Raw genomic sequence first — 18,947 nt, 5'->3', positions numbered from 1 at the left:
GATTTCTATCTTTATCCCAAGCGGTAGTTCCCCTCAGTTATCAGAGCAAATTTTCATAACCTGAACAACTCTCTATGAATATAAATATCCATTTTTGGAAATCAGAGACATTCAAAGGTTAGGAAACGTGTGTTCCTGCTTGTGGCACTATTTTAGCTTGTGACCTTTCAACTCCACAGCTGTCTAAACTTTTAACCAACAAAGGAATCTCTGTGCAATTTCAATTAGAAATCGCTGTTGTATGTTTCTCTTGAATCAGACCATCTTTAAAAGAGAGATCACATTAAAAAATGTGACACTAGAAGCCCTTATAACATCAGGATGGTCATATCTGGAATGCCTTTCAGACTAAACAACAATAAAAGGCTAAACCATATTGGTTTTTTTTTTTAAAGTAATGTTAGTTTATAATTTATATCATTTTAATGTCCACTTTTCCATGCTTGCATGGGTCAGATGGACTTTACATTGACCAGAGGGAGATGAATGGTAAAATAAAATGGGGAAGGATTTGGAATTTGAATTTCTTGTTTTACTTTCTTTAAATTTCTATTAAAACCCAACTGGCTCTCTGTTGATCTTGATGACGAGGCTTCTAGTTCATTTGATCAACAGAAGATCCTCCTCATGAAATTAACATGCAAGTGGCCGAGCACTCCACAGACATGTGTAACCTGAGTGTAGTCCTGTGAGAGATTCAGCGTGACACACAATGTGACCAGGCTGGTCCCTTTGGATTATAGATACCATTCATTTTTGCCAGTTGAGTGGACTGGAGCAATGTGAAATAAAGGGTCTTGCTTAAGGGCACAATGCCCTGCCAGGAATTGAACTCCTGACTTTACGATCACGAACTGAATGCCCTAACCACTAAACCGTACACCTTCACACATTCTTGTTATAACATTACAGCCATCCATTTTGCATATATTAACTGATGCATTTGATTCCCTGCCATTTCACAAGATCATGTCCAACCCATGCTAGCATGGAAAGCGGACGTTAAACGATGATGATGATGATGATGTCTATTCTAACTTCATTTCCGTTCTCTTTCTTCTCGTTGCAGTGTTATCAATTTCATTTCAGTTTTATTGTTTGGTAATTGTTCTTCATTTCTAAATGAATTCTCTTTGAATTGTACTTTGAAAATAAACTACTTGTAACTTTTATTCCTTCGATTAATGTCCAGTTTTTCGCTTCTCTTTCAGATGTCGTTGTCGTTATACAATACATGTTTGAGGAACGACTGATATGGTTTTCTTTGAGTTTGGCTTTTGTGGTGGTTCCTATGGTCTGCATTCAAGTGTTCAGCCTGAAGTGGTTGTTGACTAAGAGAAATATAAAAATAAGTTGTATTTCTGGTTTCCTTCATTTTATTGGACTTGCTCTTATAAAACGGTAAGGATCTTTTTTATCACGTTATTTCTATCTTGATAAATTTCTAGAGAATAAGAAAAATTTTATAAAAATGTCAAACTTTATGAAAATGTTGAAGGTACCGGCATGGTTGTGTGGTTAAGCAGCTCACTTTGAAATCCTGTGCTTTTAGGTTCAGTCCCACAATGTGACATCTTGGACAATTATCTTCTAACTATAGCCCCTGTTCAACTAATGCCTTGTTAGTAAATTTGGTAGGTGGAAACTGTGGAAGCTTGTTTTGTGTGTGGGTTTGTTCCCTACCCCCAGTGCATGATACTGGTGTTGCTTTTTTTTCCCATCCCTGTAACTTAGTGGTTTGGCAAAAAGAGACCAATAAACTCGTTATATCATCGTCATTGATGCTGATGTTCTTAAATTATCTTCAAATGTAAAATTTAATTCCATAGTCTATTAGAGAACCATTGTAGAGGTTCATATTGATATTTAACTCTGTTGATACCAACCCACATGAGACCACCCCCACTGGTTCTATGATATAAACTTCCTGTTTTAAGGTGATCTAAATTTAAACCTTCATCAAAATTTCATGTTAATTTATGCTCCAGATGCTCGATTAATAATTCTTTCTACTGTGGGCACAAGGCTTGAAATGTGGGGGCAGGGACTAGTTGATTACATCGACCCCAGTACACAACTGGTACTTAATTTATTGACTCCAAAAGGATAAAAGGCAAAGTTGACCTCGGTGGAATTTGAACTCTGAACATAACAACGGATGAAATACTGCTAAGCATTTCGTCCAATGTGCTAACGATTCTGCTAACGATTCTGCTAACGATTCTGCCAGCTCACTGCTTCCAAATGCTAGTTTAATAACGACAAAGTCATTAAATGAATTCTTCCTTATTTAAACAATTAATTGAAAGAAAGGCGATGTTATTTCAAAAGAAATAGGGTGACAAAACTGTTGACTTTAGCTGAACTTCGATGCATAAATTTGCAGTTCTTTTACTTGTTTCACTCATTAAACTGTGGCCATGCTGGGGCAATTAACACCAGTACTTTTTTAAAGTACTTATTCTATCAGACTCTTTTGCTGAACCACTAAGTTATGGAGATGTAAACACAACACTGGTTGTCAAGCAGTGGTGGGGGAACAGACACGCACATATGTATATATGACAGGCTTCTTTCAGTTTCTGCTCTTCTAAATCCATTCACAAGGCTTTGGTTGGCCTGAGGCTATAATAGAAAACACTTGCCCAAGTTGCCATGCAGCAGGACTGAACCCGGAATCATGTGATTGGAAAGCAAGCTTCTAACCACAGTCATGCTTAAAATAAACATGGAGGTTTTATTTTTCAGATCTTTCTACTTAGTATTTGTGACATGAATGAAATTCCTTGATTTAAAATTATGAACAACAACAACAAAAACATCATAGAAAGCTGTAAAATCTGATGTTAAAACATTCATTTAGAATAAGGGACTGTAACTTTTATTGAATAAATTATGAAAATCTCTGTAACCAGTTTACAGGAATGTAAACTTAATGATGGCCAATTACTCTACTTTCTTCTCTTGATGTCTTCCAAAGCATCAGAAACCAAATATGTTGCTCCACTTTCACATTTTACCCTGAAAGGTTGAGGAAAATTACATCTATTTAGTTTTATTTGGAGCTTGTTGAGTGACATCACTCGAGTGGAGACATTATATATTTTTTTTTTGTTGTTGTCATGTGGTTTGTTATATAACTTTTAGTTTTTTTAGACTTGTGTAGTTGACTTTCAAATATTTTCTAATGATATTTTAGTTTCTTGCTTCCATTTTGCTGTGAAATATTTATTCAGAACATTTTCTGAATAAAAAAAAAATCTCTGAAATTTTATTGAAATTCTAAATTGTTTTCTTTGTCTCTCTTTTAATGTTGAGTTTATTCAGTTCATTTGCTTAGTTCATTAATTCCTGTTGGTGTTCGAAATAAAGAAAATGGAGAAAGAAGGTGAAATTAAAAATCACAAACCAGGATTTAGTATTACTTAATCACTTTTTAGATTACATGGAAAAGGAAGTTGGATATCTTTAATAAGTTTGTTGTTATGTTATGATATTTCTGTTGAAATGCAGTGCTTTTGTTTTAATTAATTTTGAAAATGACAAGGGAGAATCTATAACCCATTGTAGAACAAATATCAAAAGGAACTTCAGTTACAAAGCACTTTTTTTTTTTCCAGATTTCTTGTCTTCTCTTGTTTCAGTCATTTGACTGCGGCCATGTTATCATGTGTACCAAATTCACTTAGAAACTTTGACTGGCCCAGGATTATAGGAAAAGACACTTCTTGCCTGAAGGTGGTATACAATAAGACTGAACCGAAAATGACATACTTGAGTGAATTTCTAAAGCACCACAGTCATGAATAATGGGCTTCTTAGGTATTCTTAAGCACCACAGCCGTGATATGGGGCCCACTTTTGGGTCTGCTGTATAAGTTTGTATAGGCTTGAGAGCTTGGTGGTGTGCAAAGTAAAGGACTGCTTTGGGTGGCACCCTCTCTCTCTCTCTACACCATTGGCCATTGCCTTATGTAATGGGCTTCCATACAATTCCTGTTTATCAAATTTCAGTCATAAGGTATTGGTCAATCTACGATTTGGAACTGAGCAAATGGGATTGGATCCATAACCTCATTGTTATAAAGAGAACTACCTAATAACATCGCCCAAGTTACTAATTTAGCTTCCCACACGTGGCTGTGTGGTAAGAAGCTTGCTTCCCAACCACATGGTTCCGGGTTCAGTCCCGTTCCGTGGTAAGTGTCTTTTACTCTAGCCTTGGGCTGACCAAAGGCTTGTGAGTGGATTTGGTAGACAGAAACTGAAAGAAGCCTGTTGTATACATACATGCATATATATATATATATATATATATATATATATATATATATATATATTGTGTATGTGTCTGTGCTTGTCACCCCCACCATCATCATTTGACAACCGATGTTGGTGTGTTTACGTTCCTGTAACTTAACTGTTCAGCAAAAGAGATTGATAAAATAAGTACTAGGCTTACAAAGAATAAGTCCTGAGGTCAATTGGTTCGACTAAAGATAGTGCTCTACCATGGCCACAGTCAAATGACTGAGACAAGTAAATTACTTGTCATCTTCAAATGAAATGTGAAAATCCAATTTGATCTTGTTACTGTTTCCAGGTACGCTGATGTATTATTAACTTGGAGTGAATTGAAAACAACCTCTGATCCCCTTCGATTTGAGAAATTATTCCAGCAAGTCCACAGTGCTTTTCTGCTTCGGCTGTTTCAAACTTTCCTTGAAGCAGCACCACAGTTAATTCTTCAGTCCTATGTGCTTCTAAGTACCTGGCATGGATCTGCAGGGACAGGTTAGTCTGACTGGAAATATATTGCCAGAAATATTTTCTTTTAATCTATCTTTAAAAATATATTAAATCTTGTAATCATATAGTTTTAACAAACAGACCTTTGGAAATGTGCTGTGCGTGAGAAGACCCGGCAAGCCAAGTAAGATCGTTGCCAGTGCCCCTGGACTGGTTCTTGTGCGGGTGGCACATGAGATGCACCATTTTGAGCGTGGCCGTTGCCAGTACCGCCTGACTGGCTCCTGTAGGATTTTCGAGTGAGATCGTTGCCAGTGCCCCTGGACTGGCTTGTGCGGGTGGCACATAAAAGACACCATTTCGAGTGTGGCCGTTTTCGTGCGGGTGACACGTAAAAGCACCCACTACACTCTCTGAGTGGTTGGCGTTAGGAAGGGCATCCAGCTGTAGAAACTCTGCCAAATCAGACTGGAGCCTGGTGTTGCCATCCGGTTTCACCAGTCCTCAGTCAAATCGTCCAACCCATGCTAGCATGGAAAGCGGACGTTAAACGATGATGATGATGAGATTAACCTTTTTGGATACTGAGGACCGCTCTGTGCAAATATATATCAACACTGGGGAATACATTTAAAAGTGTTTTGTGGTATATTCACACCACTAAGAATATAGTGAAGATGACCAATTTGCTGTTAATAATAAACAATTATTAACTTTCCAGTCTCCATTTTCTTCTTTTATATAAACTATATATTTTTATATATACCTATTATTTTAAAGAAATCCATTCCTCCAAAATACTGGGTATTGAACCAGTATTTCCTTGGATGAAACCATTCCTTCATGAGCTTAACACACCCTCTAATTAAATTTATATATATATAATCAAAACAAAAGACTGGAAAAATTTGGTACATTTTTAATTCCATGTTACACGTTTCATTACAGGAAAGAAGTTACAAAGGTAGATGTTAACAAGACATTAGAAAATTACTATTTTTAAATCTCACAACGTGAGATATTCAGCGACAGTACTTTGTGGTAAAGATTGTTTGCCAACATAACATGGTAGTAGTCCTGGTTTAGGACGAATATTGCTGTAATTTAGCCCCAGGAGACATTGTCTCCAGCTGGCTATACAAAACAATCTGTGTCCTTATATTTTCGAACAAGGGAATCCAGCACCCCCACTCAGCTCAAAACAATATCTGTGTATCGCGATGAAGAGAAATAACCCAGGAATGGCGATACACAGATATTGTTTTGAGCTGAGTGGGGATGCTAGATTCTCTTGTTCAAAAATATAAGGACACAGATCGTGTCATATAGCCAGCTGGAGACGATGTTTCCTGAGGCTAAATTACAGCAACATTCATTCTAAACCAGGACTGCCATGTTATGTTGGCAAATAATCTTTATTGAAAATATATGTATAGACTCTCTTACCTGTAATTCTTTTGACAAAAATTCATGAGAACACAACTTCGATATCATAACCCTTGATGTATATTGTGTGTGTGTGTATAAAAGATATTAATATACATGTTATCATTATTTATTTATTTATGTTTCCAGGTTTTTCTTTAATAATTTCTCTCATATCGTTTTCCTGGGGCTTTGTAACATACTCTGACAATCTCCGACTTCAATCTCGAAATATTCCTCGTCCAAAATGGCCAAGTTTTCTGCTACAGATTGGTTGGCAGACTGGAATGACATTATCCAGAGTGGCGGCAATTATATTGTTTGCTTTTTGTTTTAAGAGTTGGATCTTTTTTGCTATAGGTAAGAATACCAGTATTTCTTTGTGTTTATCAAAGCATTACGTTCCTGATAATCTTTCTGTATTGTGGAATTTTGTGATGAAAAACTAATTTCCCATTCACTTCCAAGCTCTTTGATTTTTATGTCACCTGGAAGTCAACAGGAAATAAATTTCTTGTTACAGAATTCCATGTTATGGCAAGTTTTTCAGGAACACAATGTTTCCCTTGTATTATGAATCAATTTCTTTCTCCTTTGATATTTTCTTCTGTATATCAAACTTAATTCTTTGTTATATTTGGCTTATTTCTGATCTTTTCATCTGAATCTAAAAGTATTTAGATAATTAAGAATTTCTCCACACAATTGACCTCAAAACTCTTTTGCTTTTTATCAAACCATCTTCAGAATTCTGTGGGAATATAATACACAAGTTTCTTTTAGATGTTTCTTTGGGACAAAATATAACTATCATCATTTTATGTCAATAAAAATACTGTTAAACGCACCATTATTTTAATCAAGGGCTGTTTCTTGTGTATGTATTGACTTAATTCAAGCCTGGCCAGCTTTCATGCAAATCTTGAATGCTTTGTTTACTAATTTCTATACCAAAATGAATATTCTTTCAGCTGAGCTTAGAATGTCCAGTGGGTGTTTCATCACTGAAGAAACCAAATGAGGTTGAAACACCAGTGTCTGATGATCTTCAACTTTACCTCAAGCATAATTTGAAGATGGTGTTACTGCTATTTCTAGTAAATAAACTGATCACACAGAAGCACCCACCATAAATGACATCCTATCCTTTCGTACGTCTAGCTTATGTTACACAACATGCCCTCCATTTTGTAAAGCAATGAGATGTTGAGAGAACTATTGCTGTTATTTCTAGCTGACTGAATGACCATATAGAAGCGTGCTTTATGACTCATGCTCCTTTCATATTATTGTTCAATTGTGCAAACTCATTTCATTGAGCTAAATGAGCTTTGGAAGGGCAACATTACACCTAATTGTAATATTTAATTACCAAATCTCTATAATTAGTTTTAGAGAAACTACCTGGACGTAATTAACTTTTGTGAAGCTGTCTTAATCAGGATAAATAGATAAAACAAATGTAGGACTCGTTTGGTAAAATGGGAAAAAGAATGAGTTTGAGCAGTTGAGAAATGAGAAGGCTCTATAGATAAGATTGATCATCACCACAACCACAACAAACATTATTATTTACATTTGATGGATATTTGTCCTCATCTTGTTTGTTGTTAACACAATGTTTCGGCTGATATACCCTCCAGCCTTCATCAGGTAATTTGGGGAAATTTCGAACCTGCGTTCTCATTCCTAAGGTATTTTTCGATATTATTATTATTATTATTATTATTATTATTCAGGTCACTGCCTGGAATTGAATTCGGAATCACAAGATGTGTGTGTGTGTGTGTGTATATATATATATATATATATATATATATATATATATATATATATATATATTCTCTCTGTTAATTCTGTGTTCCTTTCTTTTGAAGAGCGTAGGTTCGAAACGTAAAAGACTTTCTTACTTCCCAAGCATTAAACTAATACATCTATTTGTTGTTTATACACCTGTCTTCATGTATATACACACACACACATACATAGTTTGTGCATATATATATATCTATCAGTACAGTTTCTACACATATTTTAAACACAATAATTTACTAAGAATATTTCTATTCTTCCAAACTTTTCTTTCCTATAGGAGTTCATTGGATGTTGATGAGTCTGTGGATAATTGCTGAGAAACCAAAACTAAGCAGTGTTTGGTGGCAAGACAAGTTACTTTCCTGTGTCGTTGGATTCATCTACATTTTTTCTTTCTTACAAATTCAAAAGGGTTCTGGCCGCTGGCGCCTGCTCTTCTTTTATGCCCTGCTTTTACTGGAGAATTCTCTTGCAGTTATCGCCTGGTTGTTGACTCCAATTGATATCGCGGAAGCAAATCAGTGGCTGTTTACAGCTCTTGTCTTTACAGGATTTCTCATAGGTGAGACACTGGTTGTTATTATTATTGTTATTAAAGTAGCAAGCTGGCAGAATTGTTGGCACCCCACGTAAAATGCTTAGTGGCATTTCCTCTGTTTTTATGTTCCGAGTTCAAATTCTGCTGAGGTCAACAACTTTGTTTTTCATCCTTTTGAAGTTGAGAAAATAAAGTACCAGTTGCATTCTGGGATTGATGTAATCAGCTTACCTCCTCCCCCCAAAACTGCTGGCCTTGTGCCAAAATTTGAAGCGATGGTTAAGGCAGCGAGCTGGCAGAATTGTTAGCACACTGGGCAGAATTTTGTTTGGCGTTTCATTCTGAGTTCAAATTCTGCCATGGTCAGCTTTGTCATTCATCCTTTCAGGATTGATAAAATAAGTACCAGTTGAACACTGGGGTCAATGTAATCAACTTAACCCTCCCTTAAAATTCTGGCCTTGTGCCAAAATTTGAAACCATTATTATTATTATTATTGTTGTTGTTATTTAGGCAACGAGCTGATAGAATCTGCAGAGTATCAGACAAAATGCTCTGTGGAATTCCTACCAGTTCTTTATTCTCTGTTTGAATCCAGTCAAGGTCAACTTTGCCAGTTATCCTTTTGGAGTACCAGTCATGTACTGGAGTTGAAAGCATTGACTATCCCTTTCCCGTTGACACTGTTGAGCCCAGGATGATAGCTGAAGACGCTTGTCCAAGGTGTTGAACCTGGAACAATGTGGTTGAGAAGCAAACTTCTTTACCACACAGATATACCTGAGTGAATTCTCTCTCCCTTTTGTTTTGTTTTTTTTTGTAATGTGTCTTGGAAAATTTCATTTCTAAAAAGTGCATCACATATGCAAAATGTTTGGGTATTTCTCAAGTAGTGCTTCCTCATCTGTTCAACAGAATATAAAAATTGTCTTAGCCAGAGATACATTATAGAATAAGTCTATGAATCTCGTTTGGAGAGACATGAATGTTACAAGGCTTAAAATACAGGAATTTTTCCTCCTAAAAATTTGTTGCAAACAAATGACAAAGTGGCCTTTAGGGGCTGCTCTAATGTTTTTGATCCCAAATCTGCTGAATGAAGAGGGGATTAAACAAATTAAATTCAAGGGATTTCTATAATCCAGTCATTCTAAAACTGACTGAAAGACTATAACATATTTTGTTGTTTTAGGCAGAAGTATTTGTCGTATTTTTCTCCACAGTAATCACCAGGCTAACATCATTATTATCTTCGTCAAAAGATAATTCATTTTTTAAAATTAATGTCAGAAGTTGGACAAATTATATACGCATCATATTTTTATGTATATTTATGAAAACTTCAAATCTTTAATGAGATCTTGACAATACATAACTAATTGTTGCATACATTGTGCTATTTCCAACATCTTTATATATATATATATATATATACAAAAAAATCTAATGCTCTTAGCTGAGACTTTTTTGGGGGCAACCAAACTGAAGATCTCAAGTGTAACTGCCTGAAACTGTAAGGACATCTGGTAACTTGACTGATGAAAGAAGGCTACGAATGACCTGTCATTTTTCTCCTGTCCCTCTAATAGTTGTTTTTCCTGTCTGTCCAGATGTTTTATTGTCCTCTATTGTTTTTGTTCCATCATATATATAATTTTACTGTTTTTTTCTGCTGTAGGAGTGGTCTGTTTGCTCTTATTTTATTGTTGCTTCCGTCCTGACCAAAACAATTCCCTAGAGGATTGTACATCAACCGAAGATAAAACTATTGCCAGAATAGAAAGAGCCAAGGTAACTCGTGAATTTTTCAAATACATTTTGCTTTCCAAGGCAAGACTCGTTAGCCTGCTGGGCAAAATCATTAGCAGCATTTCATCCCTCTTCACGTTCTGAGTTCAAATTCCGCTGAGGTTGACTTTGCCTTTCATCCTTCCAGGGTCGATGAAATAAGTACCAGATGGGGTCAATGTAATTGACTCTCTCCCTCAAAATTGCTGGCCTTGTGCCAAGATTTGAAATCAAATGTATGTTTCTTTCCTCTTTTGTTTAAAAAGTGTTGCAGTGTAGTGGCCCTCATCTCCCATTTTCAGTGCTAAGCTCATTTATTTCACTGTCTGCAAGAATTCACCTGTGATATTATATTTGACCAGATATTTTCTCAATTAGTTTGAGCTTAACAAACCAAGCTAATGAAATACTCAACAATCCAATTAGGAAGACCTCTATGCAGTTGCATGATCTGCCAGAAATAGCAGTGAAATTCTTCTCAAATCATTCTGCCTAAAAAAAAAAAAAAAAAAAACATTGGCTGTTACTGTCAAAGACTGTGCCATAAGAAAAAAAAAAAGATTGGACAGTCAAGGCTTTTATGACGCATTGAAAGTTCTCTTGGTTTTCAACCTTTGAAGCTGATAGAGAATATTTCCTTTCACCGAGAAAAGGTATTAATTTAATCTTTTGGACACCAAACTCCCACCTGTGGCCGCCTCACTCCTGGTTTTACGATATAAGCTTCTAGTTCTAAAGCGATCTAAATTAAAATTTCCCACTAAAATTTCATGTTATGTTCCAAACCTTAGCTTAATAGTGACAAAGTTATTTTACTCTATTCTTCATTAGGTGTCAGGTGATGCCTGTGAGGGTGCTTTGGCTTTTCCAATGCCTGAGCCTTTCCATTGCTCGTGGTAATGCTGCAAGCGTGCTGGCTTGGTTCAGTAGATTCTGTTAAACCTTGTGGTGCGCAACCAGTTGCTGTGATAAAAAAAGAATTCCCCACAAATTGTTTCAATACACTTTTAACAGAAAGATTTGGAAGAATTAGATGAAAGTTCTCTGGTAATTTTCTTTCATGTAGGCACAGGAGTGGCTGTGTGGTAAGTAGCTTGCTTACCAACCACATGGTTCCAGGTTCAGTCCCACTGCGTGGCACCTTGGGAAAGTGTCTTCTACTATAGCCTTGGGCCAACTAAAGCCTTGTGAGTGGATGTAGTAGACGGAAACTGAAAGAAGCCCATCATATAAGTGTACGTGTGTCTGTCCCCACAACATCACTTGACAACCGATGCTGGTGTGTTTACGTCCCCGTAACTTAGCGGTTTGGCAAAAGAGATTGATAGAATAAGTACTAGGCTTACAAAGAATAAGTCCTGGGGTCGATTTGTTCGACTAAAGGCGGTGCTCCAGCATGGTCGTCAGCTTTGCTTTTTGTCCTTTCAGGATTGATAAAACAAGTGTAAGGTGAGCATTTTGCTTTGATATAATGAAAAGCCAGAATTTGAAACTAATATTTTCAAAATTAATTGAAATAAAGTATGTGTATTTCTACAGAAATATGGTAACAAAAAGATTAACACAAGTCTGTGAGAGAACTTAATAAGTTACCATCACAAAAGTTAATTAACAAGTGTTTTATTAGTTTATATTGAGATTATGTCTATATTTATATATATCGATTTATTTCTCATTACAGCCTTCTTCATCATCGCTCACATCCAATCGATCGTTAATGAACAAACATATAATTGACAGCAGCATCAGACATACTTCGAGTGTGTATCCTTGTCGAGAAGATCCAATTGGTTGTTATTCCAAGATGAGTGATAACATACACTTTTTCTCCAGCAATGGTAGCAGTCCCAGTATTTCTGGCAGCGTGTCCCCTGCTGTCAACCAAGGTACATTATTTGATGACTCCACATACGCTGAAAGACCGAACGAACCTAGCACAAATAAAATATTTACCTCGTCTGTTATTGATGAAGAAGTTACTCCTTACAGTTCCAAATCTATTAAAAGGAAAATAAAGCACGGTTCTTTGACTGTAGATAGATATAAAAGGAAGGAAGATGCAGAAAATGGTTCGCTGAGGTGCCAACTGAAATGTAATAAATCTGGCGATTTCAAAGACGGCATATCAAAGGCACAGTTGATGAGTGCTACATCTGAGATGCAAATCCATCCCAATTATTATCCTCAAATATCTCAGACGCCAAACGTAACCATTTCTCCAGTGTGCCATATAACAAAAGGGAGACGTCCTCTTGCAAGACATCATAGTGAAAATGTCAAATCCTCCTCCATTTCGACATTGGATAATCTTTCTGATCAATACCACAACTGGCAGGAATCCAGGGAAGGATCTGACCATTATCTTGAAATGCTTGAAAAATATCGTGACCCTGGCAATAAACCAGCCAAGTACACCTATTTGAATAGTGTTTACCAACCAACCACGAAACCAATGGAATGTAAAACCAAGGAAGGTCCCTTAACACGATTACGGTCTTCCTTTCGCCGTCATTTGAATGCTATAAAGACTCCCACTTACAAAGAAATGTCCCCAGTTCTAAATCCAGGTCAGTATTGCACAAACCAAGAGACTCTAGATCCAAAATCGGGTTCCTTTCAGCAAGGTCATCCGTGGCCAAATTGTGAACTGCGTCATTATCCAAGGGACCATGCTGGGAGATTCTATGACATACGTAACCCAAGAGTACACAGTTCTAATTCAGAAGAATTTACTTACCAAAGTTACCTTCAAAGACCTCCATGTCATCAAGTCTATAATGAGCCAGCTCATTGTCTTAATCGTCAACAGTGTTACAATCCAATGACTAATTGTAACAATTATTGTTCTCACAAAAGAATGTCCTATGCTGAAAACTGTTCCCACAGTAATTTGATGGAGAATGCAGCATCGTACCAAATACGTAAAGCTACAAGTCTTGAAAATCTAAACACTTTAAATGACAATCAGGCTTTGAGGAATCTCTCCACTGCAGATCCTCACAGCTGTAAACAAGTGCCTAGCCATGCTCCGTATCGCACATTACCATACAGACCAAGCCATTACATTAGCCAGTATCCTTGTTCTTCAGCTTTTTCCCCTTGCCATGAGGGTGGTGTTTATGACGAAGCTAATGTCCACCCTGAATACAACTGCAAGCAGCAACCACCCTCCGATGCTCGCACGTACGTTGTGTACAGTGACAGACCCTCTGCCAAGAGATGTGTGTCAGCACCACCAAACCCATCAGCCAATTACGGGTCCTTACGAGGCCGAACCGTACTCTCCAGGCAAAATAACCCAAAAGAACCAATTGTCGATCATGACTTTAGGTATTGTACTATTTCTTCGAGACGTTCTGAAAGTGCTCCACCAAATGAAAATCTCTTCAGAGCGAGTTTCAAAAATCTCAGAAAAATTCCACCCAGGTCAACCACTTATGGTTCTAATAATGCTACCGAGACAGATTGTTACGACTTCCGGCAGCTGACCATATCACCAGTGCAATCCATGTCGGTGCCACCAGATAAAGTAACCAGTATAGAAGCTTTAAGAAATCTCACCATGTCTCCTGTAAGATCGGTTTCTGTGATTCCAAATCAATCTCCCAAAGAGCAAGAATGTTACTCCCAATATGGTGAGTCTTCAAACAGACCAGCGTCAGTTCCAGCTGATTACACTTTCCATGGTAAAACCCAGAGCTACCCGCATGCTCAAAGTACTGAGATTTCAGTGATGCCAGGTATGAACTGTAATTATAATAAAGGGCAAAGATCAATGACTGCCACTCAATCAATTGCCGATGATCGTTGTTTATCACGTGGACAATTTACTGTTTATTCTGATTTCAATCTATCCATTCCTCCAGATTCTCAAACAATAAAATCTGCTGCAGCAATCTGCCCGTCTTACAGGACAACACCTGCGCTTCCTAGTGTCCCACCTAACAGCAATCAGTCTCCGCTATTCAGCTGTAAGCATCCATATCTTCCAGAACGGTCTCTGTCGGTTCCGTTCAACTCCTCCCACTCAACTGACACAGATACGGACACAACCTCTGTTACTTCACTTTCCAGTTTCCCAGATTCGGTTGGTGATGCTCGATCGGCCGAAGACAAAGCAGCCAAACATTTGGAAGCGTTGGACAATTGTTTGAATTCTGAAACAAATAATCTAAAGTCAGAAATGGAATCGTTGAAGAGTCAATCAACATCCGAGGAAGTCGATTCTTCACACGAGCTGACCGAGGTTGAGGCTACAAAATCTCAAACAACAAATGAGGAAGACATTCCTCAAAACCTGACTAGATTAAAAAAAATGTCCCTACACGTTCATTCTGGAATCACAATTAGTCCAATTTCTCCAGGAATCAAAGAAAATATGACAAAGAACCAAGAAATTATTGATGAAGAACAGAGAACAGTTGCAGGTATATCTTTTGGTAGAATTGCTAAGGAGGTATGCAAGACAGAAGTAACACGAGAGAAGAAATATTCCAACAGTTTTCAGGAAAATCATGAAAATTTAGATGGAACTGATGCAAAAATATTCCAAGAGTTTAAGAAACCTGATTCTGATGATTCTGATTCCCATAATACCATTGTATCCAAAACACTGAATCATAACGAAGACCCTATTAGCTGTTCTCCAAATTCTTTGTGTGAATCTGACATTGAAGAACAGCCTAGAAGACCCCAAGTTCCTAAAGATCTCCCTAAAGAGAAAATAAAATCCGAAGAACTAAACAAAGCTTTCCGTTTAAGTCCCTTAACAATTCAACAGTTGAAGAATTCTCCTCTGAAGCTGGGTCGATCTCAATCAATAAGCATTATGGATAAAAACCGTTTATCAAAGTTAAAAGACAAACTAAGCCCACTTCGTATTCAAACTTTTGTTAATTCTCCGTTCAAATTTGGACGCAGCATCGATCTCTTTGATCGGAAAAAGTGGCGGAGTGCAAACGATATACTGGATGAGGTGAAAAGTGACACAGCTGCTTGTAATTTGGTAAAGGTGAAATATTTAGAAGATAAAAACACTGAAAACGTTAAGGATTTTCAAGAAGGGAAAATTTCTGCGAAAGAAGTGCAAAATGAAACATCGTTAACTGATAGAAAAGCAAGAGTAAATCTATCAAGTAATTATCTTGCGGATAACGATGAGGATGTTGAAAAGGATAATGAGGTTAATTCTTCAAATTTTGGAACTACAGATGATCGTGACTGGGCTCTTGATGTACTGGACCATTTGTCTAGAATATCTGACCACCATACTTCCAGTTTCAGTGGGAGCACCCAAGCCTTCTCTGAAAAATCCAGACAGAGAAATATTACCAAAGATCTTATACAAGATGGTTCGACGATGGCTGCTGAGAAACATTTTAGAGAAGATGCAAGTTTACAGAAAATGCCTCGAGTCAGTTGTGACCAAATTCCAATAATTAATCGGAATAACTGTAATGAAGGTGTAAATGAATCAATTAGAAAAGATGTTGATGGAAATAATATTGGTAACAGCCGAAACAGTCTGCACCAATCAGAAGAATCTGAAAGTGAAAACAGTTCTGGGTGTGAGATATCCGGTACCTGTAGTGGCAGATTACAACCCAATATTGATTGGAAATGTAATAACGAAGAGGAGAAAATGGGTCTTGAAGAGAAAGGAATTACTTTAGGAGTTTGTCAGAAAGAGAAACTTTCACATCTCAAAGATCTGACCGTTTTGGAGCCTTTAGCTACAGAGAGAAAGGAATGTTCTAGAGAAAGTATTAATACGAATAATAAGTCTGGAAAACATTGTTCAGATCAGAGAATATATGATGCTGGAGACGATAATTCTTCAAAGTTGCCATTGACAGGTAAATATCAGAAAAAACTCACGAATATTTATGCTGACGCCAAAGCATCTTATGTTGGAGATTTTATTTCAGAAGAAGATATTAAGAATTGGCAAGTGTCAGCCCAGTCAAAAGGGTTAGAATTTGCTGAGAATAAAAGCAATGCAAATAATTTTGATGAATTAAATAATTCCTTGTTTAGAGAGAAATTGGCAAGAGAAACTAATTATTTATGGGGAAGTCCATTTGATAGATTTAAACCAAATTACTCAATGGATGATTTAAGTTATGGCATCAGAAAATTTCCTCTGAGAACCCAGAGTTTTCAGTCAAGATTCCCCAGAACTGTATCCCGACCAGTTGACCCTCAAGTGATGCCAACAATCTTTGAGAATAAAATAATGACAGAGCAATTTATATATGATGATGCGATTTCTGACACGTATCTTTACAAAGAACCACAATCACAACATCCACCCTGTTACGCATACGATGACCAGAGATATACCAACCCTAAACATCCGTTATACATTTATGATCGGTCACTTGCTTACATGGACAGTGTCCACCCAGATGGTTACATGACCATTCCAAGTAAGAAACCTGCTAATTCTTGGAATTTAAAAAAAAAGAAAAAATTATTTTCCAAAAATCCAAAATAAAAATGGTTAATGGTAAATCAGTTGTTACAAAGTTTGAAGACTTAAAATGGTTTCAGAATTACTGAGGAAATATTTTGAGACCAAATTTCTTTGAACAATAGAGATTCCTGAAAGGAGTTGTAAAGTGGTAACTTTTTATGAAATTTAAAATTAAATCTGAGATGCATATTAAGATGACAATTACCATACATACATGTGAACAACATATAATATTATACACATGCGTATAATATATATATATATATATATATGAGAGAGAGAAATTAAGAGTGAAATTGCTGTAGTAGAGTATTGAATGTCATGAACTGTGTTATTCTTTGAGGTAAAGATAACAGAAGGGAAATAAGTTTATTCTTCATCCTCTTTGAGAAACTGGATGCTGCTCAGTTTCGCAAAGATGATGTAAAACTGCTGACTTTTATAAATTCCCTCCTGTGTCATCTTTACTCTGCAAAAGGTCTCTGTCCAGGATGGGGTGTAGAGAACCCCATGGCAATGTCACTACTCTTTTGATGCTTGTTTTCAAAAAAATCTCTTACCCATACAGACCCCCACCAAGCTCCTTGATTTATCCAACGTGTGTGTGTGTGTGTGTGTGTACACCCACATTGCATCAAGCTTTTGTAATTTACAGTTGTCTCTTCTTCAGTTTCATGAAAGTTTCTGCAGAATATTGCATGTAATATAGATCCATATGTATAATTTCTTTTTCTCAATGTATATTCATTCATATATATAACATATGTGTCTCTCTTTTTTTCTTTTGTTTCAGCCATTGGCATGTGGCCAGGCTGGGGCACTGCTCCGAAGAGTTTGGTCAAGCAACCTGACCCAATACTTATATTTTTACAACTTTGTTACTTATTCTATTGGTCTCTTTTGTCAGACTGCTAGGTTACATCAGCTGTGAAGCAGTGTTAGGGGACGAACACACAAGCTACCACATTCACTCACAAGGTTGGCCTGGGGGCCATAATAGAAGACATCTATCCAAAGTGGTTCAGTGGGACTGAACCAGAAACCTTGTGGTTGCAATCCACACAGGAGCCCCACCTTTAAGTATTCCAGGTTTTGTCGTTAAAGGGAGGTAACTGACGTTGAACGCGTGATGCACTTGTTCTGCCATCCTTTACAGACACACAATATTATATTTCACAAAGCTATAGCAAGTAAGAGTGTAACAGAGAGAGATTGAAACCAAAATAATCTGATTTTACAGCAGATTTATCTACCTGCCATCCATGCACCTGTGTAAATGCACACACACACACACACACACACACACACACACACACACACACGTAGAGTAGTGGTTAAGGTGTTCAACACATGATAACATCAGTTCAATTTCAGGACTGAGTTGCATGTTGTGTCCTTGAGCAAAGGCACTGCATATCATGTTGCCACAGTCTACTCAGCTGTAAATGAGGAACAACCCTGGTGCTCGTGTAGCTCTCTTATTTCTCCAGTTGTTGCATCTTGAATATATATAGGTGTGTGTGTGGGGAGGGGGGGCAAAAGGGTATCTGACTGCTTGCACTTGTACACCCAGGCAACTGGAAACAGTGAAAGCACCAGCGTCTTCTACAATAGCTCCATACTGACCAATGCCTTGTGAGTGAATTTCAAAGCAGCCCATTGTGTGTGCATGCATGAATAGAAAATCCCGGTAGAAAAACTGATGTCTAGTAGACTTATGTATATATCATTATATATATATATATAATCATTATATAGCATCCATTGCCCATGCTGGCATGAGTTGGACGGTTTGACTGGGATGGCAAGGCTGGAAGGCTTCACCAGACTCCACTCTGATTTGGCATGGCTGCAATTTGCCTATAACTGGGCTAAAAAGATGATAAAAGGTAAAACACAGGTGGTTTGCTAAAGAAAATCTATGGCTATTCTGCATTATACAAATTAAGCAAGCAAGGAAAACAACGAAATTAATTTTCCTATTAACAATAATGATTTATGTTAATGTCTATGTATCTCTGTCTGAAATAAGTACTAAAGACTGATCAAACCATTTACTTTCAATATCTATATTGATCATTGTGAATCACAGGTGTTTGAGTTCAATGCAAAGAGATGCAAATCTGAAAAATAATATGGAATATGATAAATGTCAA

General features: G+C 37.0%; 1 protein-coding gene across 6 annotated transcripts in view; it reads left to right on the top strand.

Annotated features, from left to right (window-relative positions):
• The window catches only part of LOC106872646 (uncharacterized), a 46,454-nt gene extending 28,536 nt beyond the window's left edge, over positions 1–17,918 (top strand). For 4 of the 6 annotated variants that reach the window (XM_089355989.1, XM_089355992.1, XM_089355990.1 and 1 more), the window contains exons 2-8: positions 1,212–1,401; positions 4,604–4,794; positions 6,325–6,534; positions 8,267–8,551; positions 10,207–10,319; positions 11,998–16,744; positions 17,585–17,918. In XM_089355989.1, coding sequence (XP_089212115.1) covers positions 1,212–1,401; positions 4,604–4,794; positions 6,325–6,534; positions 8,267–8,551; positions 10,207–10,319; positions 11,998–16,744; positions 17,585–17,706 — 5,858 coding nt within the window. In that variant the 3' untranslated portion in view covers positions 17,707–17,918. Of the gene's footprint in view, positions 1–1,211; positions 1,402–4,603; positions 4,795–6,324; positions 6,535–8,266; positions 8,552–10,206; positions 10,320–11,997; positions 17,554–17,584 lie in introns of those variants that run through there. The other 2 variants (XM_014919711.3, XM_089355993.1) reach the window with 1 other exon arrangement.
• Positions 17,919–18,947: the final 1,029 nt, after the last annotated feature.

This window comes from Octopus bimaculoides, chromosome 8 (assembly GCF_046866305.1).
Source record: "Octopus bimaculoides isolate indiv1 chromosome 8, ASM4686630v1, whole genome shotgun sequence".
In the NCBI taxonomy this organism is placed as follows: Eukaryota; Metazoa; Mollusca; class Cephalopoda; order Octopoda; family Octopodidae; genus Octopus; species Octopus bimaculoides.
The sequence above is the reverse complement of the archived record's forward strand: the minus strand, read 5'-3'. Positions and strand labels throughout refer to the sequence as shown.